The sequence below is a fragment of the Haliotis cracherodii genome, unplaced genomic scaffold (assembly GCF_022045235.1).
Source record: "Haliotis cracherodii isolate W230 unplaced genomic scaffold, xgHalCrac1.p SCAF_3, whole genome shotgun sequence".
Taxonomy (NCBI): domain Eukaryota; kingdom Metazoa; phylum Mollusca; class Gastropoda; order Lepetellida; family Haliotidae; genus Haliotis; species Haliotis cracherodii.
This window is the reverse complement of record NW_027266286.1, coordinates 16,163,583-16,191,399: the sequence shown is the minus strand read 5'-3', so window position 1 is coordinate 16,191,399 and position 27,817 is coordinate 16,163,583. Positions and strand designations below refer to the sequence as shown.

The window sequence follows — 27,817 nt, the reverse complement described above, 5'->3', positions numbered from 1 at the left end:
ATGTCAACACGAGCGGTTTATAGATGAGTGAGTGAGTATGGCTTTACGCTGCTTTTAGCAATATTCCAGCAATTACACGGCGGGGCACACCAGAAATGGGCTTCACACATCGTATCCATGCCGGGAATCGAACCCGGGTCTTCGGCGTGACGAGCGAAAGCTTTAACCACCAGGCTACCCGACTGCCCCTTATAGATGAGTGAGTTTAGTTAAAGGCAACATTGAAAAGTTGCCCAATGTCATCTTGTAGCCGATGTTTACTGCATTGACTATTAAACCCTAGTAGAGCCGCGTCATCAAATTATGGCTTGTGAACGGGACATCAAATTTTCAGCTAGAGGACAAAGCATTGATCTCTCCGCAACAGCAAATACTTGTGGATAATAAATATATGAAACGTGTTGCCATGGAAACTTGAAAGTCATTTGTTCAGAAAATACCAAACTATCCAATTGGTCCTGTTCACCACAAGACCTATTTATGTGCCAAGTTTGGTAAAGAAATATTGTACGTTTTTCAAACTGTGGAAAGGAGCACTACTGCTTATTCAGTCAGAGTCAAAGTTGTTGCCATTTAAACTCGAAAGATTTTTTTGTTTATAAATCCCAAACTATCAAAAGGCACCATTTGGCCACTCAACCAATCTATGTGCCAATTAGATATTGTATAGTTTTCAAGATTTCTCTTTTTCTCCTCCATGTCTGCAACACTGGTTACAGACGTGAAGATTTGAGTTATCTCCCCTGGGGCCCATTCCCCAAAGCAATTTTAGTGCTATGATTGTCATAAGCCTGTGTTAAAGTATGGGAGTTACGATCATCTTAGCGCTTTGTGGAACGGGGCACTGTTAAGGTAGTTGAATCCTTGACGTTAAGACTCCAAACCCGCTCCATGCTCCAGTACTCCCCAGGGTACACTTTTACCACTGACTAGCAATTCATGGTATGGGAGACTACAATCTAAAACCCACTCGATGGATCTTCTGCACTAGCTGCCCCATCAAGATCTAAACTAACCTGATAAACAACAGACACTCTGAGTAAACTCATGCATTTATTGTTATGAAAGCCACACACCATCATGCATGCAAATGGCGCATAGTGCATGACTTGCAGTAAAACAACACTTTTTGCAGTGACTTGACAGGATCCATGTTCTCATACAAATCAAAACTGAATTTTAAATTCACATCGTATCAAGCATGGAGGCAATAGTCGCTTAGATGAGCTAATTCTGGCAGATTTAGCACCAGGAATTGTTCCTATTTGAAGAAAATCTATTGCCTGAATGGATTAATCAGAAAAATGTGGTAACATAAGTGCAACTCTTCCGTTGATGTCCTCAAGACACAAATACTTTGGTTATCTGATAATCTGACTATGATCACTCAATTGATTAAAAACTCTCAAGCAATGTTTCAGGTAAATTCTTTATCTGTAAATTATTAAATGTACAAAGAGAGAGAGAGAGTATGCCACTTTTAGCAATATTCCAGCAATATCACAGCGGATATTGGCTTCACACTTTGTACCCATGAGGGGAATTGACCCCGGGCCTTTGGCGTGACGAGCAAATGCTTTAACCACTAGGCTACCCCGCCGCCTTCAATGTACAAAGAGGAAGTCCCTATGATAAAAGTAAAGTAAGACGAGGCTGATACACTGAAAGCCCAGGTTTGTGTGACTTCCAACAGTCGCATGGCCAACTACTGGTCAATGTTGACTACACACTACAGCATTCAGCTATGTTGAGATCTGATCAGTGTGGATGACAGGTAACCAAATACATCTCATTAATCCAGAAACCTGACCCTATGAATGATAGCAGTTGAAGCTAGAACTATTACTGTATTCGACGTAATAAGCGCCCCGCTCTAATAAGCACACACGGCGATATTTGCTAATATACTGGCTAGTGAACAATCCCAATTAGCACCCCTTCTGATTGATAAATGTACACAAGGCTATTTATTCGTGCATAATACGTTTGTTATATGCACCCTTAATTATGATCAATTAAATTCTGGAAAAATATATCTGTCGTTTATAAACATTTCAGCATAAACAACAAAATTTACGCTCTTTGAACTCTGTTGTTTTTCATTAAAATAATATTCTAATAAGAGCCCCCTATTTCTAATTTTGAGAGCACCCTGGGCGCTTATTATGTCAAATACGGTATACTTCAGAGTGTGTGAAAATCTTAATATTACCCATAAAGTTTGACAGATTGAGCATAATAACTTTCCAATTTTTGCCGTGAACTTATTCTCAAATTTGACGTTAAGTCCCATCAAAATGTTGCTGCCACAGAACCTGATTTTCAGTATGATACTTATGATGCCATCCATTTTTTTCATCAAAATATCCAAGTAGTAAATATAATAATCCCACTTGAAACTCAGAATTACAGATTTATGGTCTCTAGAGAATGAATGCTCCATGACCCTTGCCACAATATCGACTTAACCCGCTCATCCACTGAAAAGATAACCTGCAATTCCTTGTAACTTAGCATCACACCAAAGAGGGCTATATGTACAGCGTATTTAACTTTGAAGTCCTTTCTTGAAACTTCTTAATTCAGTCTGTTCGCTTAGATCAAACCAGAATGAGGTTCCACATTATTATTATCATTATCATTATTATTCCTATCTGGTACAATCTGGTAGAGGCAAGCCAGACATACTGGTATATGTATTGGCAGAGTACCACAGAAGCAATCAGAAGCAAGCCCTGGATCTGTACTGCATCAACTCTTCCTCATAGGAAATTGACCATAGCACCACAATACTCTCAATATACGTACAACATGAAACGTGCCTGGCACTCACAATGACGGTTTATGTAGGTGATGATATAGTCTCACACCTTTCATAAACAGCAGTAAAACAAATAGCTATTGTATATACAGTCGAGTCTCGTTGATCCACACATTCCTGATTTGGGGAAAATAAATAAAAATGTTTTAAAGGCAACGTGTACCAAATCACATCCTTGTAATCATATTCACAATGACATTGTTAATAGTATTGTTTGCACAGTGATATTAACTAGTTTGAGGATAAGCAAACCTTGTGATTTTAAGTAATGTTTAAAAAAATGACATGCATCACGGTTTATTGGTACAAAATAAAAATTGATGTTACATGTTTATGAAAAGAAAAAAAAAACTCCTTTTCTCCATGTTCTCAATTCTTAGCCCATAACAAATAAAATTTACAAATCATATTTTTAATGGATATACCTTTGAATTTTCTTTACCAAGTGATTGAGTATGGTTCTACACCGCTTTTACCAATATTCCAGCAATATCACGGCAGGGGACACCAGAAATGGGCTTCACACATTGTACCCATTTTGGGAATCGAACCCGGGTCTTTGGCATGATGATCAAATGCTTTAACCACTAGGCTACCCGACCGACCCTTTCTTTCCCAAGAAACTCCTGTAAACATTATCTGACCTCTTAAACATAATCACACGTTTTGATTGTCAGATGAAATATACCAGTTTAACATAAGTTTTTTGTTATATAACATCAACTTGGTAGACCTGATTTTGAGATAAATTAGCAATATCTTGTAAATTACCCTGGTAATCATTGTCAGTATAAATAAGTTCTCACTGTATCACATTTGTAGTGACCTATTGCAAAAATAAAACTAGAATAAAGAGTTAGAATTAAAAGGACCGACCGTTTGTATGTAATATATTTGAAAAATGATTAACTTCTTTAAAAAAACACTGGAAATAGTGATTTTACCTGAGGTTTTGCACACAATATCTAAAAAAAAATGTTCACTGCATGTTCTGAAGAATGAAACGTTTGTCAGAAAAACAATATGTTTGGGTCCTCAATAAACTATTGTCTTGAAGCTGTCTCTTACAAAATCTCAGGACCCTCCTAGAATAGTATAAATGACTGATCTCTAACAATACAGGCTTTGTGTACAAGCAATCACCTGGGTCAGCGTGACAACCCTCTTCCCGAGGCAAGAGAGCCACTTGCCTTTTTATGAAAGTCTTGCTTCCACCCTTGTCACATCAAGCCGCCTTTCCTATGCTAAATATGATTGGACTATCCCACATATCAATAGTACAATCAGAGAACGTTTCACAAAATCAACATCCACGACAGGTAATTTACCGCTGCCTGTCTTTGTTGAGAAGAATATGTACGTATATGTCTTTCATATCATTTAGATCCCCCCCCCCCCAAAAAAAAAGATTCAAAGATTGCCTATGTTTTTGTGTCATGGATTGGATAAAAAAAACCACAAATGTTTTCATTATCTGATTGATAACGTTGTCACCTATGGTAGTCATCATCTTTGTGAAGCCATACGGGATAAGACCAGCAATCTGATTGGATATCGCGTTTTCATTACAAGGGGCACAAGTCGTGATGAACGTGAGGTGGCGCTAGGGTTGAGCCAAGAAATGTGGCCTTGTTGTGGCAAGGGTAGAAACTAGGGTATGATTATAGGCTTGTGGACACGCTTGCCTTTGGAAGATGTTTGACAACAAGCTTCATGATTTTATCAAAAGCTACTGTAAATGAGTGCAGAAAACATCTGATTTCCATTCCAAAACATATGAAAGCACCAATGAAATTCCTTGTACTATATCCAAAGTGACACAAATAACCAATCAGTAATTATTTAACAGAACTAGAAAGAAAACCTTCCTGGATTCCGAAAACAAAATAATTTCTCATTTCAATGTGAGTGAGTGAGTGAGTGAGTGAGTTTGGTTAACAGTATATATTCCAGTTATATCGCGGCATGTCAGCTTAATGTGAGAGGAAAGCCTGAAGTGATGCAGGTCTCAGACGTTTACCACTTCTGTGAAACCCACGAGCACGGGTATGGTGCTGACACACCTAGAAACACAACAGGGGCGAACCGGGATTCGAACCCACAATCAGGTTTCTGGCATGTCCAAGGGACGCAACTGTGCACAGCAAATCGTGGCGCCTTAGACGACTGGGCCACCCGTGCCCCCTCATAACAATGTAAGAGACATAACTATGAAATAAACATACCAATGACTACAGTTGTTTCAGGTTTTAGATTTCTGGGTGTTATTGAGTAGTATGCCCAAAAGTTTCATTTGGATGACATTGGTTCAAATGTTAAATTTTTTCATCAACTAATACTCGGTAGATTTGAAACTACACAAAGTTCATCTACAACTTCACATCCGAATGTTCTCAAGAACTCTCTGCATCCCTGTCCTCTGAGAACTCAGTTGACACAGTTGAAGTTACTCAGGAATGTTAGGATGTTGTGACAAAATGGATCATATATTTCCATGACAACTGATCTCAGACAGAGAAAAAACAAATTAACAAATTCAAAGATCTTCTGATAAATATTCATCAAATCTAATACATAATTGACGTGTTGTCCATTTTGTCCAGTAGAACGACCAGAATTTCAAATTTGGAAATATGAATATTTATGATACCATTTGAGCATACAAAGATTTCCGGGTTTCCATTCGGGCTTAACAATGCGTTTAAAAAAATCAGATTTCAGCACACACTCCACCATATGTTTTGCAATATTCAGTAGCCAGATGGAAGGGAAACACTACAAAATTCCACTAACATTGTCCAGCGAGCCATCAGTTTTTCCAAACCGGAAAAAGACGTAATTAAAAAACAGCCTTAATTACTGGGAGATTGTTACTTGTGATACTGTGTACAGAAAGTATGCAGAATATCTCGGAAAATATTAAAGCCATTTAACATAATTTTATATATGGCAAAAACAATATAAGTCACACAACCTATATAATATACTGAATCTGAGTCGTGTTGACAATGTGAGTGAGTGAGTGAGTGAGTTTGGTTTAACGCCGCTTTTAACAGTATTCCAGTTATATCACGGCATGTCAGCTTAATGTGGGAGGAAAGCCCGAAGTGATGCAGGTCTCAGACGTTTACCACTTTGGTGAAACCCACGAGCACGGGTATGGTGCTGACAAACCTAGAAACATAATCGGGGCGAACCGGGATTCGACCCCACAATCATAGGTTTCTGGCGTGCCTAAGGGACGCAACTCTGCACAGCGAATCGCGGCGCCTTAGACGACTGGGTCACCCGTGCTACCCGTTGACAATGTGAAACATGAATCGTCCGTCATACATAAATATAAATAAGAGAATGCTCATTTAATACAGGAGGGGCTTGGTTCAGTGGTTGTTGATACAATAATGTCCTCAAAACAATGACCCTCCCCTAATGCTTGTCATATTTTTGGATGACCCTCCCCATGTCCTTGAACATATTTTTCATGACCCTCCCTGAAAAGGCTATTGCAAAAGCACTTTATATTTTAACATAAAATGTCCATTTCCTCATGAATATGTGTGGTATGTTTCATGACCCAGCCCTTGAGACTGTCCTATATTTTGGTGACCCTCGCCTGATTCTCTCTGACACCCAAGCCTCTATATCACATGACTGGTCGATATTATTTCAATTAATTAATGCCAAATTCTGTTTGATAAGTGAACTGAAAATCAATGTCCAAGTGCAGACAGATGAAAATGCCCAACAGTGCATGGGTCAGTGATGCTGCTGCGTATTATGACGCATAACAAACAATAGTGGCGGTGATGTGTTCATGGAACAGATAGAGATAACAAATGTGATGAGGATGGTGTTTCATGTTCTGCAGACATTTACAGCTGTGTCGACATTTACAGCTGTGTCAGACAGTTACAGCTTATCAGACATTTACAGCTGTGTCAGACAGTTACAGCTGATCAGACATTTAAAGCTGTGTCCATCATTTACAGCTGTATCAGACATTTACAGCTGTATCAGACATTTACAGCTGTATCAGACATTTACAGCTGTGTCAGGCATTTACAGTTGTATCAGATATTTACAGCAATATCAGACATTTACAGCTGTGTCAGACATTTACAGCTGTGTCAGACATTTACAGCTGTATCAGACAGTTACAGCTGTGTCAGACATTTACAGCTGTATCAGACATTTACAGCTGTATCAGACAGTTACAGCTGTGTCAGACATTTACAGCTGTATCAGACATTTACAGCTGTATCAGACATTTACAGCTGTATCAGACATAACCAATATTAATCTTTTAAATATATCACGGAATTTAATTCAACTTTAAATAATAAAAAATCCATACACAAAAAAAATATTCCCTAGTTCATCCTTTGTATATAGATGCCATGGTGCTCAGAAACAACAGGTGTATAAAATATCCAGATACATGCTGATTAGAATGTTTCCCTCACTGACAGCAAGGAAATTAAAAGCCTCAATGCTGACAGGCAGATTAGAAAGTTCACCTGATGCGACTTCCTTGGCAGAGTGTTGTCAGATCTTCGTGCAGCAAGGTATCATATGAGAGTAAAAAACCTGACATAAACGAGACTGAATGGTAACAATTCTACAAACCAAAAAAAGAATAGAGACATTACTGTTCCTAGTGGACTCTGACAAGGACAGCATGATCAGTTCTCGAGGAAGAACAGTGTAAAAGTATAAAGTCAAACGGCAATCCAATAAATTGCCTGCAAATTCTAATTAAATAACAAAGCTGCTCTGCTCTATAACTACATGCAGAATCACTATGTAGACAGTGATGAAATAAATAACATAATCAAGACTACACTGTATATTGTCAGTTAACAAAATATGCACTAAAACATGCAACAGGTCAGAAAGTCAAAACTCAAAATATACACTCGAGTAATATATGATTGTACAGACACAGGCGTCTTTACTAAAAAATGCAAAGGTGTGAATTGTGGAAACTGTAATCTTCTACTTAAAATTGTCCCCATAATAAACTAGTGACACAAGAAAGACTTAACCTTAAATGAGTGCCTGTGAGAATCTATGGAAATAGTGAGGTTCTTCTCCTGAGCATAAGCCCTTTCTTCAGTCCTTCCCGGTAGAAGGGGTGTGGGTGGCAGGCAGCAAAGTGATTACAGTTCTGGCTCAATGAGACATAGGCAGAATATGTGAAGCCTATTTTTAGTGTCCTCTGCCATATTTGAAGCTGTGTAAAATTGACTCACTCACTCGCCACACAGTTACATTAGTTGAGGCCCGTGAAGACGCCGGGGTAGAATAGGTCTTCAGCAACCCATGCTTGCCGTAAGAGGCAACTATGCTAGTCGTAAAAGGCGACTAACGGGATTGGGTGGTCAGGCTCGCTGACTTGGTTGATACATGTCATCGATCCCAATTGCGTGGATCGATGCTCATGGTATTAATCACTGGATTGTCTGGTCCAGACTCGATTAATTCCAGACCGCCGTCATATAGCTGGAATACTGCTGAGTGCGGCGTTAAACAACAAACCAATCAACCAACCAACCAACATTAGTTGATGTGTAGTTTCCTTTTGTTTGAAAGTGAGTGAGCGAGTTGAATTTTGAACAATAGTTCATGGCGTGTCAGCTATATGTGGGGGGAAATCTCAAAGTAACCTAGTGCATGACTGTTCACCACTTTGCTGGAACCATCCAACACAGGTATAGTGCTGACCAAGAATCTTAATCTTGGTGATATGGGATTTGAACCGCAAACACTACACCGTAACCATAGTGATGACCTAATGATAGCAGCAGTAGGCCGTCAGATAACAGTCACAATTATTAGACACCATTTCAGCAGGATGTCCTTGCAGATCGGACATCAATCTGTGGCAAGGTATGGGTGACCATGACAGAAACACGATATCTTGCCAAAGGGACATCTACACATAGTATTTTTGTATTAGGCATAAAATATGTTTCTCATCAGGAGCTTATTTTCAACATGGCTTTTTTCTTCCCAGAAGGCAGTTGTTCTAAAAACCAGTTAGCAGCCATTGCAACATGTTTCAGACAAGGAAAGATAACTCATACATTAAAATCCGGACAATTCAAACATTGACAGAACTAATACTGAAACTGGAGTTTTTACCAGACAAATCCAAAACATATTTACCACCATGAAAAAGGAATTTTAACATGGTATGTTTAAAATAACCAGCACAATGAGAAATATCTAAAATTCTTCACGATTTTCTGAGATAATTTGCTGATACAGAGAAGCAAGTGTACCATGATACTTCAAGGTACAAGAGTACCTTCCAACACGCACATCAACCTCACCAAAACCTGAAGAAAATTCTATTTCCTCTTACCTTTTCCCCAGGAGAATAATTTGTTATTTTTTCATAGAAAAATATATTGAAAACAAAATGATAGTCCTACAACATTTGATCTTGGATCCAATGATCTTTGAGTGAGTGAGTGAGTTGGGTTTAACACCACTTTTAACAGTATTCCAGTTATATCACGGTGTGTCAGCTTTATGTGGGAGGAAAGCCCGAAGTGATGTAGGTCTCAGACGTTTACCACTTCGGTGAAACCCATGAGCACGGGTATGGTGCTGACGAACCTAGAAACATAATCGGGGCGAACCAGGATTTGAATCCACAATCATAGGTTTCTGGCATGCCCCGGGGAAGCAACAATGATCTTTGAATAACACTCAGCACGTAGAGTTTGGGGTCAATCAGCAGTTTCTCTTTAAACCAGTCAACTAACATAGCCACATGTAGAGATTCTGTCTGAAAGTTTGTGATCACACAGCCTGGAACTGCACTGTCATTCCTATATAATAAATGCTCAGAAAATCTGAACTAAAGGGCAGTCCAGGTTATTATATACCCCTTCGAGAATCTTTAGCATCTTGAATGAATATAATTGTCAAGCAAACAAACATCATAAATTAAATATTAGTATGTATATAAACACTCACTAGTGACCCCATTGTAAAATGCCTATTGCCATATAACATGCCCTACTATCATACAGAGGCAGGATGTCAGTCCTTCATCTTGACAATTGTTGCCATGGCAATGTAAGTACGAACACTATTGACAGGGACTTCCTGGATATCCGTTGCCATCTTCAGCTGACTGGTTACAATGCAAGAAAACAGAGTTCAAATTTCTGACTGCTACTTGCCAAATTGAAAATATGTACAGGAAAGACCAACAGGAAAAGTCAATTAAATGTGATTTAGTATAAATTTGCCACAATTTATAAAACTGCAAAATTCAAACTAGCTACAATGCCCTTCCTTGTCATAAATTCAGCAAGTCTTCAATAGATTTTTGTCGTGAGAATTCTTCGAAGCACCTCTGTCCATCCATATACTGGTGAACACTCTCATCTACATCCTCCTTGCGGAGGTCGGTACTGAAGGAATGCAGGCGCCGACCTCGGTTCTGTGCAAGCCTGGAACATCAAGGGAAGCAGGTTGTAATCAACAGTATTTCATCCATGTTACCATGGTTACAGCCAACATAAATATGTCTAAGGCAGGAAAACCAGCAACTGTTGACTCTTTCTGATCTCACCTTCACATTACATCTTACCCTGGATTGGTCGTGCGTGTTTGAGTTTAGTTTTACGCCACTTTTAGCAATAATTCCAGCAATATCATGGTGGGAGACACCACAAATGGGCTTCACATAATGTACCCATGTCAGGTCTTCAGCATGACAATCAAATGCTTTAACAACTAGGCTATTGGACCGCCGCTGAATTGGTCACAGATTGTCTTGCATCTGATGAACAAGTCCTTCAGACATCATGGACTGAACACGTCCTACAGACATCATGGACTGAACACGTCCTACAGACATCATGGACTGAACAATGTCCTACAGACATCATGGACTGAACAAGTCCTACAGACATCATGGACTGAACACGTCCTACAGACATCATGGACTGAACAATGTCCTACAGACATCATGGACTGAACACGTCTGACAGACATCATGGACTGAACACATCCCACAGACATCATGGACTGAACACGTCCTACAGACATCATGGACTGAACACGTCCTACAGACATCATGGACTGAACACGTCCTACAGACATCATGAACTGAACACGTCCTACAGACATCATGGACTGAACACGTCCTACAGACATCATGGACTGAACACGTCCTACAGACATCATGGACTGAACACGTCCTAGAGACATCACGGACTGAACACGTCCTACAGACATCACGGACTGAACACGTCCTACAGACATCATGGACTGAACAAGTCCTACAAAAAACTGACTCACCTTGAAAAATCATCCTCTAGGTCTTCTTCTCTGTCACCAAATTCTTGCTGGAAAGAGAAAACAAATATATTTCAAAAAGGGACTATTTCTAACAAAAACAAATGTGCTACCCAACTGGGTGTTGTTGTACAAAACAATCTTAGCGCTAAGGTGATTGTAACTCCCATTCCTTAACATAGCCTTAAGGAGTCGTAACGCTAAGATTGTTTTGTACAACGGCACCCTGGATCCACTACTTTAAAGGAGAGCTAGGGTAGCCCAGTGGTTAAAGCGTACGCTTGTCATACCAAAGACAAAGGTTCAATTCCCAAAATAGATGCAATGTGTGAAGTTCATTTGTGGTGTCAAACTGCCAAAAATGGTATAAAACCATCCTCACTCATAAGCCTCGTGTGTGTGTGTGTGTGTGTGTGTGTGTGTGTGTGTGTGTGTGTGTGTGTGTGTTTTTGCTTCTATAGCCAAGTGTGTGAATGGGGTTTTCAGCAATATTCTATACAGCTGTACATAACACAGCATGAGCCTGAAAATCAGTGGTTGCGTCAGTGCAAGCAATATTCCAGCAATTCATGGCAGGGGCACCAGAAATGGGCTTCACACATTGTACCCATGTTGGGAGTCAAACCCGGGGTTTTGGTGTGACAAGGCCAACACTTTAACCACTGGGCTACCACCCCCCCCCACACACACCTACCCACACCCACGCCCACACCCACACACCCACACACAGCTGGTGTACTTACCCATCCTCTCTTGTTTGTATTGCCTGGTGCCTGAACTTGCGGTGGAGCAGGGATTGCTGAAAAACAGAGTACAGCTAAAGTTACAGGACACAACTGTGCTGTAAGGCTTATCGATCCACAAGTTTCCAGCTACAAAATCAACAAACTGAACTCTTTCCTTCCTTTTTCAAATGCTATTTTGAAATCAAAAGATAATGCTAGGTACTGAGCAACACTCAAGTGCAAATTACAAGGAACAAATTTAATGAGAAGTTTCTTCCAAGTAACGTTGTGTGGAGAAGGAAACTGACCATGAATACCAGAGAATGCAGGGTTAGAAATCAATCTGTATTTTCTATACATTTCCTGTAGCCCACAAAAAAAACCCATCTGCTTCAGATATGTAGACATCATAGAGCAGCCATCCACCTAATAGGAAAAGTGGTAGTTCACAGTGAAATGTCACCAATCTTTTTTGAAATTTTGGAATCTCGGACATGCAAACTTGTTATTTAATGTTAATTCCAACCCCAGCAAATCTAACAACAGATTCCCTGGCCTTGAGTCTGACCTAAGAAAGGGTCGTAGTTCGCAGCTGTTGACCCCGTGTGACCTGGAAGTGGTTTTATGACATCGTGACTCCTTGTAAAATGATCGTTGTTGGTTACCTGAAACAAGTTTAGCATGTTTAACTACGAAGTTTCAGTGACAAGAACCTAGATTTGCTTCTTTAGACGATATAGTACGAATTCTTACACAACCTTCACAAAGACCAAGATTATGAATACAACTAAATCTCACAGCGTAGCAAATCAAAGTGCCGTATACATGTATCACAACCTATCTACAGAGCTACAGATAAGCTAATTTACTCTCTGAGTCAAGCCTATATACTTAGAACAGTTATATGCATCTAAAAACATTATTTCATCTTTTTCACATCTTAAAATGTTCACTAATTTGGGGAAAAACCCAAAAGAGTGATGAATAGTTGAGTGAAAAAATATAGGTTACCCAATAAAAATGTAATAACCCAATTAAAATAGAAACCCTAGAGTAAAAACTCAATTGCTCAAAAAGTTATCTGGAGCTCTGTATCCATAACATGTATGACTTATTCACTCCTAGAATGAGGGGGTTATGGAGGGGGGTTATGGAGGGGGGTTATGGAGGGGGGGTTATAGAGGGGGTAAGGGAGGGGGGTTATGGAGGGGGGTTATAGTGGGAATTATGGAGGGGGGTTATGGAGGGGTTATGGAGGGGGTTATAGAGGGGTTATAGAGGGGGGGTTATGGAAGGGGGTTATGGAGGGGGGTTATAGAGGGGATTATGGAGGGGGGTTATGGAGGGGGGTTATGGAGGGGTTATGGAGGGGGGTTATGGAGGGGGGTTATAGAGGGGATTATGGAGGGGGGTTATGGAGGGGGGTTATGGAGGGGGGTTATAGAGGGGATTATGGAGGGGGGCCACAACAAGGCATAGTTGGAAAATACAAAGGAAGACCTGCACAATTTAATTGTAAATGTAGGAATTATGTATACTCTGGTGATGTGCTTCAGTCCGGGTTATATACATTTGCATCGATTTTGCTTTAACAGTGGGGGTGTCACCATATAGGCGGTGGTGCTCAATAGACAACGATATAGGCTGATATAATTTTCTCAGACATGAACAAGCATGTTTTCAAACAAAATTCCATCATATTTATCAATATTCATAACAATCATATATCCTGTTCATTTTAGAAACAAGTTGGACCAACAGCAGCCTTCTAAACTTGACCATGGATACAGGTGACTATGGTGACATTCTTATAAATCGTTAAAGTTGATATTCAGAATGGCAAACAAAAATCACTGGACCCTTGAAACCAGGATAAACAGTATAAGCACGCCACTGAACGCCAGTAAATCCGTTTGAAGGTAAGATAGGTGAATGGAGCATTAGGATGTCAGAAAAGCTAACGAGTAAATATTGCTTAATGCGACATCAGCAATATTGCAGCTAATTACAGCAAGACTTGAGAGACAGGAGAAGCTACATGTTGGAATGCTATCTTCAAAAAGATGCAGCATTATCAATGATTATGGGGCACTCGTGTACAGGTCGAGTTTGGCCCCTAGGGTCGTACAGTTCCCAATCGTGGTACAGTTGAAGCCATCCTTAGAATGTCAGAAAACCTGACATACTTGTTAAAAACCAGAAAATGACTGCCATTTAAATATATTACTGTGAAATTTCTATAAAAAAAGATCCGAACCGGATTTTGATTTCTGTGCGCGATTTTGATTGGACTATGCATAGACTCGTTAGTCCAGACAAAACGTAACTCCATAATACCAGCCTAGTTCGGCAAGCATGGAAACTGGACTGGAAACTGGAAAGATGCACGCGGAGTGATCCATGAGTATCTCTAACAGTGCTAAACATACCTTATGGTGGTTGGCTATGTCCTTCTGGGTCTTCAAGTTCTGCTTGTTGTCCCACTTCTCCTGGGCCAGACCGAAGGCTTGAGACACAGTCAGAGTGACTGCCTGCGCCTACACACAAAGGGAGTTAGGTCTGAATTAACAGGCATGGTCATTCGGTTACTGTATTAAATGAATTAAGTGCCCTGCTCCAATAAGTGCCCCCAAACTTTTACACCGATCTGTGAGTAATCTTTATAAGCGCCCCCTACTAAGACAGAAGAAGTACATCAGTCTTGTGCTAACTGCATATTATACAAAGAAAGGCACAGTGTAGGTGTATAGAATTGCCTGGTAACTATATGAGTGAGTAAGTATGGTTTTACGCCGCTTTTAGCAATATTCCTGCAATATCACGACGGGGGCTTCACACATTGTACCCATGTTGGGAATCGAACCTGGGTCTTCAGCTTGACGAGCTAACGCTTTAACCACAAGGCTAGGCAACTGCCCCGGTAACTATATCAAAACAATTTCATTGACGTTTGAACAAAAAATTTTCATTACCACTCGATCCCTGACAACAAATATAACTTGTTGTTAATGGTTTTAATAAGCCTGATTGTCAATTTTCTAAGTACCCGGGGCGGTTATTATAGTGAATATGGCATATCAGCTAGGAAAACTCAGTGTGAAGCAGGCTGTAAATGATTATCCCTTTTAATTAACTCATTGGTATGGCATGGATCATTATCAGGGCAAATCTGGGATTTGAACCAATGACAAGCGAATCCTGGAACAGCTAGGGAAGACAACTCTGTCCAGAGAGATATACATGATAACATGAGACCACTGACCATATGTGTTACCTGAAATGTCAAGAGATTACACATCCAAAACCTACAGATCCTTGAAACTATAATGGCAAATAATTCTCATCATTAAACACGTAACAGGGACGTTCACCATCCATGAGAGCAAAAGCACAGATGGCTGATACCTTTTATAATTACCATAATAATGTTCGTGTTTGTATGGATTAGCAGTCCTCCTTCGAACTAACTGAGAAGACAAAAAAATAACTATTGATCTCTTAACATGTTCATATGGGAAATAATCTATATCTGAAGATCAAATCTGAGCCAGGAAAGGAAAAATCTATAATTACTTAAACCCGAATCACTGCAAGGAGGAAGTAGAAAGATATCGTATTTTCTAGAGTATAGTGTGCAACCAAGTATTTGAATATTACGTGCAGAAAGAAAATTACACCGTTCCCCTTCAGCAAGTTCCGGTGAACGAACGGGTGATAAAAAACTTGGTCAGTACAAATTTGAAATTTGAGATAAAAAATTACCTGACATGTTTATTTACCTTTCAAATTGTATTTTTTGTTCTGCTAGGCATTGTTTTACATCCAGGGATTATGATTACCTTGAGTATTTTCTCATAAACTAAGCCGGAAACAGCAATTAGCTGTTTTCTTGGAATCTACTGGTGATTCGGTTAAAACCTACCCATTGATATAACTTTAAAGGATTTTGATGCAAGTATAAGGGAAAATTGTATCTAAAGTTGTTTTTTATCAGGAATGATATATTCCAATATCTTGTTATTTGAGTTGCAGCTTGTACTAAATATATTTAAAATAATAATAACCACTGTAATTACATGATTAATTTGCGTACTTTAGTTATTGGGAATCAAAATAGTTAATTATTGTATTGTTAATGCACACACAAATTAAACCGTGCAGGATTTGTTCACATTCTTCTGGGCCAGAATAATCCTGTAAAATCAGATTCAGTTTCAACCTCCAGTTATGCAATCCAATAATTATTGATTACTGTAACCAATCACCCGGCGCCATAGTGCCTGCACGGCATACAGATCATGACAGGGAAGTATGTTTCAGAACATTGCGTCAACACACTGGTGAATGAACAGCAGGACGTTGAGAGAGACGCCCAGGAGGTCGGACTGGGGTCAGGATTTACCGGACTGTTTCAGATTTAGACCACACTCTTACATCATCTAAATGCAATTCTCAAGGTTTGTTTGACAGGCTGGCGAGGCCCTACACAAAATGGTAAACAATACAACAAAGGAACATGGATAGCCCCCTAAAAGATATTTTACAATAACCATGGCAACCATGACAATGGTCAGGCAAAAAAAAACCAACCCAAACCCCTAAGATGACCTCAACACTGATTGTGTTAAGTATTGAGTGAGTGAGTGAGTAAGTGAGTGAGTATTGTTTGATGCCGCTTTTAGCTATGTTCCAGCAATATCACAGCGGGGGACACCAGAAATGGCCTTCACACATTCTACCCATTTGGGAAATCGAACCTGGGTCTTTGACGTGACGCTTTAACCACTAGGCTACCCCACCGCCCCATGTTAAGTAGGTAACCATGGTAATGTGTACCAGACCAATTTAATTCCTTGTTTTATCATACTGATAGATTATTATCACAAAAATACCTAAGAGGGGAAAAAAGGCTCTCCGTATAACATGTTCATGATGATATGATCATATCAAAGACTAAATTTATGACTGCATTGCTTCTATTAAAATGATGGGCGCTCGGGTAGCCTAGTAGTAAAAGCGTTCGCTCGTCACGCCGAAGACCCGGTTCGATTCGCGACATGGGTACAATGTGTGAAGCCCATTTCTGGTGTCCCTCGCTGTGATATTGCTGGAATATTGCTAAAAGCGGCGTAAAATCAAACTCACTCACTCACCCTGTTAAAATGATTACAGTATTTTCTTGTACATTTCTTAAAACCTCAGTAGTAGTACTGGGGTGGTCGGAAGACAACAAATTGACCGTCTTCAGGAAATGTCAGGGTTCCTTGGTATCAAACATGATCTCTGGGGGTCTAACACTTATTCCTTGCACTTTTAGTTAGCAAGTTGCACTTTTGTGCAGGATGTCACCTTACCAGTTTCCTTTTGGCGCAGAAATATGCATGACATTCCATTGTTTCATTGATGGAGTTCCTGGCGATGAAGGCAAACACCTTCTCATGGTTTTTGTCAGCTGTGCAAAAGGAGATCCTACAACAGACCGAAGCAGGTGAGACACACTGGCCATCCACAAACTACAGCTGTTGACATGATCCCACAACAATAACACTTCTCTCCAATGCTGTGCAAATAGGACTATTGATCATGATGAGAAAAAGAAGATCATACACACTTTACCTTGAACATGTATTTGCCACACAGACAGAATGTTAAATGAATCATTGTGTGTGGGGGTTGTTGTTTTACGCCGCACTCAGCAATACTTAGGATGAAGGCCTGTAAATAATTGAGTCTGGGCCAGGTAATGCAGAGGATGATATTATGAGTAAGAATACACGCCAGCAGGGTTATCATGGTTATAGGTTTGTTTGTTTGTTGTTTAATGCCTTACTCAGCAATATTCCAGCTGAAGGTGGTCTGTGAATGATCGAGTCTGGAACAGACAATCCAGTGATTGATATCATGCGCATCGATCCACCAAATTGGGATACAATGACATGCATCAACCAAGTCACCGAGTCTGACCACCCGACCCCTTACGACAAGCAGAGTCCCCTTTACAGCAAGCATGGGTTGCTTAAGACCTATTCTACCCATTATACATGAGACAGCAGGAACACTGGTGACAACAGTGAAATGCAACATTCATTCACTCATTTATTCAGACTCGCAAAGTCAGATAATGTTCCATGTCATGTGATCACAATGCCTGCTGTACAACAAGCCATCCTACAGTGGGCATGATGGGTGAAAGCGGTTTTGAAAATGAATAATTCTTTAACTTTCGTAAGTAAGTGAATTGGGAATAACGTCGCCTTAAGGTGTTTACCACTTCGGTGAAACCCACGATCATGGGTATGGTGTTGAGAAACATAGAAATATAATCAGGAAGGACCAGGATTTGAACCCACGATCATAGGTTTCTGGCATGACCACAGCGAATTGCCAGGCCTTAGACGACTGGGTCACCAGTGCCTGCCAAATCATATAAAATATTTTTACAGAAAAAGTGCCATGACCTTCATAATGTTGATAATTTTCTCAAAAGTTCCTTCAAGTTTGATAAGGAACAATAATTCACAATAAATATTTAAAAAAACATTTAGGTTGATGTAAGTTGAGAATAAACGCCAGTCCAACTCATCATGTTATTCCAGTTTTCGAGACTTGTGTGTCACAACGACCTATATAAAAACAGAGCTATCTTCAAATGTTATTCCCGATTACAACAAACATGTTTCACATGAAACTCGCCCACAATGCAGCTGCATCCTCCTCTATAGGTTCCTACAATGTCAATTCGTAAACAGCCACATTCATGGAATAACACATGCCATACAAAAAGCCTAGCAGTGTTTGTTTACCATTCCTAGCCCATGTTGAGAACTCTTTCACCATGTGGCTCCATTCTGCTACCACCAGTTCCAGGAAGTGCCACGCCCACTGACCTAGTTACTCACCCACATTGACCCATTTTATGATAAACAATTCCCATACTTGTTTGAGTGTGGAGGAATATCAACACAGCCATGTCGAGAGACTCAGGACTAGAAATATTCAAGGTGTGGCAGCCACGTAACCATGTCAACTGACTTGACCAACCCACCTATATATGGACATATCAATGGACACTTCCTTGGTCAGCAAGTCGGTCATCCGGAGCCCTGTAGGGGAGACAGTCAGAGACACTTTCTTTAGCTTCTTGCCAATACTCTTGGCCTGAAAGACAAACATTAAAAATAATGTGATACTACATTATTTGTTTGGGTGTTGATGAAGGCTGAAGAGACACAACTAAATAAAACACAACTTTTAATGATTTTATTTAATTTGTGCTTGCATTTGGTCCTGGTCAGTCTGAAAAACTAAATACAATTAAATAAGTAAATAATCATCATTATCATGTTTATACTTAATCAAACTATAAACTATAATCAAATAAATTTTATAGCCATTTGGCATGAAGGGAGTTTTTTAACATAATGTTTATCAGCAATTTCGCAGAAAAGAAGATAATATTTGCGTTAACCACAGATCAGTGTCAGAACTATAATTGAAATGTTAAAAGGGTAGTTCTCATTCCAGTAGAAATGAATACCGTATTCGACATAATAAGCGCCCTGCTCTAATAAGCGCCCATGGCGAGATTTGCTAATATATTGGCTTGAGAACAATCCCAAATAGCACCCCTTCTGATTGATCAATGTACCAAGACTATTTATTCGCATATAATACGCACTCTTGTGTTATGTGCACTCTTATTTATGGGCAATTAAATTCTGGAAAAATATATCTGTTGTATATAAACATTTCAGGCTGTCAGCATAAACCACGACATTTATCGTTCAACTCTGTTTTTATCACCAAAATAATATTCTAATAAGAGCCTAATATTTCTAATTCTGAGAGCGCCCTGGGCGCTTATTACGTTGATAACGGTATTGCCAAAGTAAAATTGAATTTGAATATACCATGTACACTGCAGTACACAATACATGCATATGTACATGATCATGATGATGTATGTGAAACTTGGTGATGGGTCAGCACAACTAGACATTGTTTGTTTGTTGTTTAACGCCGCACGCAGCAATGTTCCAGCTATATGACGGCGGTCTGTAAATAATCAAGTCTGGACCAGACAAACCAGTGATTGATATGAGCATCGATCCATGCAACTGGGATACGATGACATGCATCAACAAAGCCAGAGAATTTTACTGATATTTGACGCACACTTGGGGTCCAATATCAGGGAAGTAATAGTGACTTTTTCCTTGTTGTTTTCCACTTTTATCAAACATTAGATGGCAACATATACTGTTGCAGAGTGTGATTGTTCACAAGGGAAAATGAAAATGCTATGTCTAACCCTTAAGACATGTTAGACAATAGACATGTTAAACTTGCTCAGTGATGATGTTACAGATCTATGTCTCCTTTTGTTCAGAAGAGCCAAGGGCGGTCGGGTAGCCTAGTGGTTAAAGCGTTAGCTTGTCACGCCGAAGACCCGGGTTCGATTCCCGACATGGGTACAATGTGTGAAGCCAATTTCTGGTGTCCCCCACCGTGATATTGCTGGAATATTGCTAAAAGCAGCGTAAAACCACTCACTCAGTCAGAAGATTCGGTCTTCTGTCAACAAGTCAACCAGGAAGATATGACGTAAGCTGTTAGTAGTATGTGTACATGGTTTGGGCTTCTTTGAACAATGCTGAACGTGTAAATATTGCAAGATTAAATTTTTGTGTCACATGGAAACTTGAAACAAAGGCACGTGATAGGGCTGGAACTGGTAACTTGGGTCGGGTAGTTCCTGAGTAGGACCCAGGTACCCAAAGGGCTACCTGGACCCGTGGTTAGTCACGTGATATATTGTTTAATGTTTGTTAGTTTGATTGTTGTTTAATGCCAGCTATATGACGGTTATAATTCCAGCTATATGACGACCATCTGTAAATAGAGTCTGGACCAGACAATCATGTGATGGACATCATGAGCATCGATCCACGCAATTGGGATACAATGACATGGCATCAACCAAGTCAGAGAGTCTGACCACCGATCCCGTTAGTCGCCTCTTACGCCAAGCCTACTTGCCTCATAACACAAGCATCGGATGCTGAAGACCTATTCTAACCTGGATCTTCACAGGTATTAATATGTGGCTAACAGTATGCCGCTTTGTGGTGCTGAATAGTATTTTGCTGATAACTGGTCCATCAAAGAACGGCATTACAATATTGAATGCAATGTTAAACAAAACCTAATTCTGCACAAAATGATAAGAATTTGCCTGCAAAGATTAGAATCTTGATGTAGGATGGATTCGACATACAACCTTGCCCTAATCATGCTATGTTCGAACTCTGCTGAATTGCCATGTCTATTGTAAAGACTACAGCACTTCAGAGAGTAATCAGCCCTAAAGCAGGAGTTTTGTCACACTTAAAGGTCAATGTTGGTACGATCAGTACTGGTGACCAACAGTCTGGCTATCCGCTATTGACATTAAGCATAACCATGAACATGAAACACAGCCATACACCATGATTTAACAACATGACTACCAGAGTACCACGCATTAAAAACATACACCAGGGCCCAGTATCCCTAAGGTGAGGTGAAGTGAAATACAGCAATAAAAACTGTTTCAGTACACTACCGGTTCTTATAGCATTGTTGTTTAGTGATAACACATAGCATAACCCATAAGAAGGGCAAATTTCTACTCGTCCTTATGATACCTCAACTATTGGGCTGTTTGGCAAGGACTACAGGACTAGTGACAATTTCTAACGCTGGTTTAATGTCACATTCAAGATTATTGCACTTACATAGCAACATGCATGCGTGTGGCTGCTTGTACTAGTCTGGACTAATGCCCATTTTATAGTGCTAGCCCACTGAGATACCATGCCACAGTTTAACATGTACACCCGACTCAGACACAGTATACTGAGCTGACAAGTTCTTGTTTTACCCCCTTTATGCTGAGCTCCAGGCAGGGTAACAACAAGTACCACCTTTTAACATCTTTTTGTATGACGCAGCTGGGGATGGAACCCCCGACCTTCCGCTCTACCACTAGACCACGGAGGCTGTCTAGTATCACAAAGCAGTGAGTGAGTGAGTTGGGGTTAACGCCGCTTTTAACAGTATTCAAGTTATATCACGGCGTGTCAGCTCAATGTGGGAGGAAAGCCCAAAGTGAGGCAGGTTTTAAACGTTTACCAGTTCGGTGAAACCCACGAGCACGGGTATGGTGCTGACAAACCTAGAAACATAATTGGGGCGAACTGGGATTCGCACAACTAGCACAATGATCAGTATGGAGCTAAACTGAACAAATAAAGTTACTGATCATGAGTATTTTGGGGGATATTTTTTTAGCGGTGACTGAGCACACAACTTCATACAAAATTCCCCCCCAAATATTCATGATCCTGAATTTTTGGTACAGTATAGTTCCATTCCATGCAAGGACTTGATTTGGTTGTTTGTTGTTTAATGCTGCACTCAGCAATATTCAACAGGAGTTAAACAAATACCACTGACCGACGCCCGTGCCAAGTAAGATTTAGAAGTCGGGCAAGTAATACCGCATTCGACGTAATAAGCACCCAGGGCGTTCTCAGAATTAGAATATTATTTTGGTGAAAAAAAGTTGAGTTTAAAGATAAGTTTCGTGGTTTATGCTGACAGCCTGAAATGTTTATGTACGACAGATATATTTTTCCTGAATTTAATTGCCCATAATTAAGTGTGCATATAACGAGTGCATATTATACGCGAATAAATAAGTCTTGTGTACATTAATCAATCGGAAGGGGTGCTATTTGGGATTGTTCACTAGCCAATATATTAGCAAATATCGCCGTGGGCGTTTATTAGAGCGGGGCGCCTATTACGTCGAATACGGCATATGTTTTCTAGCATGCCCTTGGACAAGTATAGCACACAAAGTGAACTGGGTCATGTGTCACGAGAATGTAATATAATGTGATTATGTTACAATATTTGATTGGCTAATATTTTGCTGGTGTCCCAGATTAGCAATCTAATTTGCATACAACTACACCTGTCAACCAGTGGGATTAATACACGTCGATGTTAGGCAGGTCAACAGCGAGAACCAGGTTTGTTTCATTGATAAATCATAGTAACACTTCCATATATGGCACATGCTTCTTGGAAATGGAATGACGGACAGGATGACTTCATTTCTAGGAATTTGTTACGCGATGTAGATTTAGTGCTGATTTTTGAAGCTTCGTTTAGTCTATCAAATGTTTTACTTGAATATGTAAAACTACAGCCTTTAGCTTCCAAGTGATATTAAGCACAAGTCAAATCAGTAAGCTGGTGAAGGATAGAGTAGCCTCCCTTTGTCTCATTAGCACCAAGAGGGGTATCTATAATAACAATTTACATTGCCTATATTTATCGCACACAATCAGATCATGTCACAACGGTCTATTATAAGTTTCTTTGGCTGTAGGGCGGAGAGGGATTCTGACAATTCAGATTAATCTATATCGGCCATGTATGATGGGTGTAATTGAAAACAAACATGCATCGCAAGGTGGAAAGACCAATTTCCTTGGGTTGCCTATGATGAAACAGCCGAAGTCATGAAGTGCACTATGAGTACCCATACAAACGAGCTTGCAATCGAAAGAGGACTTTTTATAGATGGATGTTCAAATTTCAGAATTGAGTATTTGATCGAAGACCTACCCTTATAGACATGATAGAACGGATTCACAATTAATACTCAAGGATCAAGACATATCTTGTCTTTAGTCAAAGAGGCTGAACCTGAACCAGTATCTCTCATTCTCAGTTATGAAGCAGTAATGTTTTACTGAATTTATTAGCTTGATTTTGTGCAAGCACATTTGGAAATAGGGCAAGTAAAAATGTTGATAATACTTGCCCTTGGTCAAGAAACATTTTTCGCCAATTTTAAACCCTTAATTCAAGTCTGGACTCGACAATCCAGTGATTGACATCATGAGCAAAGGTCCATGCAATTGGGATACGATGACGTCACATGCATCAATAAAGTCAGCAAGCCTGAACACCCGATCCTGTTAGTTGCCTCTTACGACAAGCACGGGTTGCTGAAGACCAATTATAACCTGGAGCAAGGATCTGAAGGAATCTACTGACCATAGCAACAATAGTCTGGACAGCACGTGAACTGATGCTATCTCCGTAGCTCTCATCATCAGGCAGTTCCTCCACCAGTATGGAGCCCAAGTACTTCATGTAGAACGTCACACCCTGATCCACAACCTCATTGCTGTCCGAATCGCCCCATCCCTCGCCAAGCTCTGCAGCAGAAACAACCACAACATCATACACCACAATATTCATGTTTACACTGTCTTGTTCTCCATTCGACATTGTGGGTCATGGGATAGACTAGTGGTCAAAATGTGGGCTTGATTGCCAAATACCTGGGTTCGATCCCACATACAGTAAACTATGGTTATAACGAACTCAAAGCGACCACTAAATTTAGTTCGTTAAAACCGTAGTCCGTTATAAGCACATATACAGCATATGGAAGGGACAAAAAAAGAAGAAGTTTTCATCTACTAGTCCTTATAATGATAACATGTAGCAAAACCCTTAAAAAAGACAAATTTCTACTACTGGTAGTCCTTATCATACCTTATCTATTGGGCAGTTTGGAAAGGACTACATGACTAGTGCCAATTTCTGACAGGATTTTCATTTGCATATGTCCCCTTCTCGTGCTGTCATCGAAGCCCTACAGACAGCTTGTGATACGGTCACTTTGTGTTGAGATATATTGTCATGCACCTCATCGTCGCAGATGTATCAGTATATCTACATGTAAAGCACACCGAAAGGCTTGCATCAGTCCTGTCCGTTTGTATTTCATAGTAAGTGTGTTTGCTCACAAACAAGAGAGAAGTCGGGGTGTGGTCATTGGAGCAGAAAATTCTCTCTCAGAATAAGGTGAGTAAAGTGTCGGGATGTAGGCTATTGTTTACAAAAAAAGCTTCTGACTGGTTGACGTCCTGTCACTTTAAAACCCATCCGACAGTCAGCATATCATACTGTGTACACAGGTTTTGTTTGTTTGGTGTTTGTTTGGTGTTTAATGCTGCACACAGCAATTTTCCAGCTATATCATGCTATATGACAGCGGTCTGTAAAAAAATCGAATCTGGATCAGAGAATAAAGACTGTCATATATTGTGGTCACCCCCCCCGACTCCCCCATAAAAGATGACCGGTTCCTGAGAAATATGTAATTCATAATTTACATACAAAACTAAAGAGACCTATACAAATGTTAGATTTAGGATAACACTTTCTTGTAGACCCATAGACCAGGTAGACCCAACACAATCAAACCTAATGGACTAGTTGTGTAAGTTTAATGTTTGCTGAAAAATGTGGAGCATGACATGGTATTTTATTTTTAACTTTCTGTCAATGACTTGCCTTAGTGGGAGTGGTCACAGTGGGAAGCAGGTCAAATGTGTGGAATTGTAAATTCAGACGGAACATTAGCAAGTGATTAGTTTTAAAGTACATGAAAGTAAATTTTGAATATGAGTGAGATTGAAACGATAAAATCATTGTTTTCATGTATGGTAACACAATTGTTTTGATGCCTGTTATCCACTGTTGGTAGTCTAGCCTACTCGAGTGTGATCACAGATGGAATACCCGACGTGTGACATTTGCACATGGCATAAACAATGAGTTTATACCCGTATTCCTGTCAGAGGTGCTTCTATGAAAACATACAAAACATGTGTCATATATAGTTACGATTAAAGAAGAGATATTTGTCGTGCCAATTCATAGTTTACTTACTTTTATGTCTTGATTTGCCTGAGACTGTAGGGCTCTTTCGTACGACTCTCAAAATTGCGTCCATATTGAAACAAGCACTGCGTGCTAAAGAATACCTTCAATGTCTTGCCGTCAGTATCACTTCCACGTTCACATACACAATACTACCACTGCAGAAGTGGTATTCAAAGCGATCTACGTGCCCCGGAAGTTAAGTGAACACCGCAGACCTCAATAAACGGCTTCATCGCTATAATGTATCATCGAATTTTTGAGATAATCTCACACGGGCATGCCCATCACGCGATGAATGAGTTAGGGGAGGTAACTCTGCGTAAGTGTTTATTGACAACCACAAATGCCATCACAATGAATCACAGTAGATCTCATTATATAAAGTGTGTTCTTGGGTTTAGTACCCGCGTTGGAAAGAGGCTAAAATACGAGCGCTAAACTAATATTCAATCAGTCGTTTTTTAATGCTGTGTAGTGTGAAATATACATTTAAATGCACAATGTCCTCGTATATACATATATGCCTTATGGGCCAAGTCACTGACGCATTACTCAGAATGAGACAGAACCCACTGCAAGTGTTAAAAGACATAATAGTTGCAACATAAAAGTATACCGGTAAAAAAACATAATAGTTTACTAATTATATTTTTGCCACTTGTAAACATGTGTAAAACACACAGACGATGTATTTTTAGGTTCGAACACATGAAACCTATAGTCTGTCAAACAGACCCTGATACAAATATATCAAATACAGCTCATGCAAGTCTATAATGTTTGGCAAGTCTAGATTACTACAGTACCTGAAAATGAAGAGTCTCTGGGCTTCCTTGTATTATATATTTATTTTTTCCGTAAGATATGTTCATTTCGGAGACTAGATGTTAATCTACCTTAAGCCCCATGCACTGAGAGTTGAACACGGCTTCTGAATTTGTTTTTACCATTTATAGGTATGACCAGAAATAGGGTTCATTTTGACTAAACGGCTGGAACGTTGTAAAAACAAATTCACCAACAAAAACATTCAGTACAAGGGCGAAATGGATGCACGAGTGAGTATGGTTTTACGCCGCAATTAGCATTATTTCAGCAACATCACGGATAGGGACACCAGAAATGGGCTTCACACATTGTACCCATGAACGCATTAACCACAAGGCTACCCCATGCATGAGCATCGTGCTTGTCACACTGGTATGGACCGGATGACAGACACACGGATGAGGGGGTACGGGTGGCCCAGTCGTCTGAGGCGCTGCGATTCGCTTTGCAGAGTTGCGTCCCTTGGGCACGCCAGAAACCTATGATTGTGGGTTCGAATCCCAGTTCGCCCCAATTATGTTTCTAGGTTTGTCAGCACCATACCCGTGCTCGTGGGTTTCACCGAAGTGGTAAACGCCTGAGACCTGCATCACTTCTGGCTTTCCTCCCACATTAAGCTGACACGCCGTGATATAACTGTATTAGTGTTAAAAGCGGCGTTAAACCCAACTCACTCACTCACACACGGAGAATACGGACCAAGCGCCACTATATGCATACACTTTGGTGTTTGTCGATAATTCGGCATTCCAAAACATCGGTTTGTATACAAGTTTGTATATCATCCACTCCGAGGCTTGCTAATCTGACCGGCACTGCGTCATTGAAGTCAGTTTGGATCACATTTGAATGTATATACCTGTGTATATAGAATGTAGATATGTAGGTGTAATTAAAAAAATTAAGGTGAGTGAGTATGGTTTTACGGCACTTTTAGCAAGAGTCCAGCCACTTTAACCACTAGGCTACCCCACCGCCCCCAAGAATTTGGTATTAGTGATAATATTATTATTGTGAACGGTTAAGTATGCGTGGTTACATTTGCGAATGTTGAGTGAACGATGAACTATAAAGTGACTCTTTTGGTCATCTTCCCGAGGCAGAGGTAAATGGACACTGGACTTTAACGGTCAGTTAACTCCCTTGCCTCGGGAATATGCAAGCTCCCTCCAGCGCGTGACACCTTCGTTACACGCTCGGTAACATGGTATTGAGATTGATTGAGAGAGCTCCGCGAACGTGATATCGCTGTGAGGAGCTTGGAGAAGATGACTTTGGTCTGAACTTGAGAATGTGTTCGTAGGTGTCACAAACGTATATCAGGTGT

The 27,817-nt window shown here is 40.1% G+C and overlaps 1 protein-coding gene across 1 annotated transcript; it reads right to left on the bottom strand.

Annotated features, from left to right (window-relative positions):
* Nucleotides 1-4,228: 4,228 nt before the first annotated feature.
* On the bottom strand, nt 4,229-25,952 carry LOC139476108 (low density lipoprotein receptor adapter protein 1-like). The gene is made up of 9 exons (XM_071259366.1): nt 25,669-25,952; nt 23,980-24,143; nt 18,911-19,023; nt 17,220-17,334; nt 14,295-14,402; nt 12,434-12,530; nt 11,884-11,939; nt 11,144-11,190; nt 4,229-10,290 (listed from the first exon to the last, which is right to left on the bottom strand). Exons 1-9 carry the CDS (start codon nt 25,730-25,732, stop codon nt 10,137-10,139), a joined length of 918 nt encoding a protein of 305 aa, XP_071115467.1. The 5' UTR covers nt 25,733-25,952; the 3' UTR covers nt 4,229-10,136.
* Between the last annotated feature and the right edge of the window lie 1,865 nt (nt 25,953-27,817).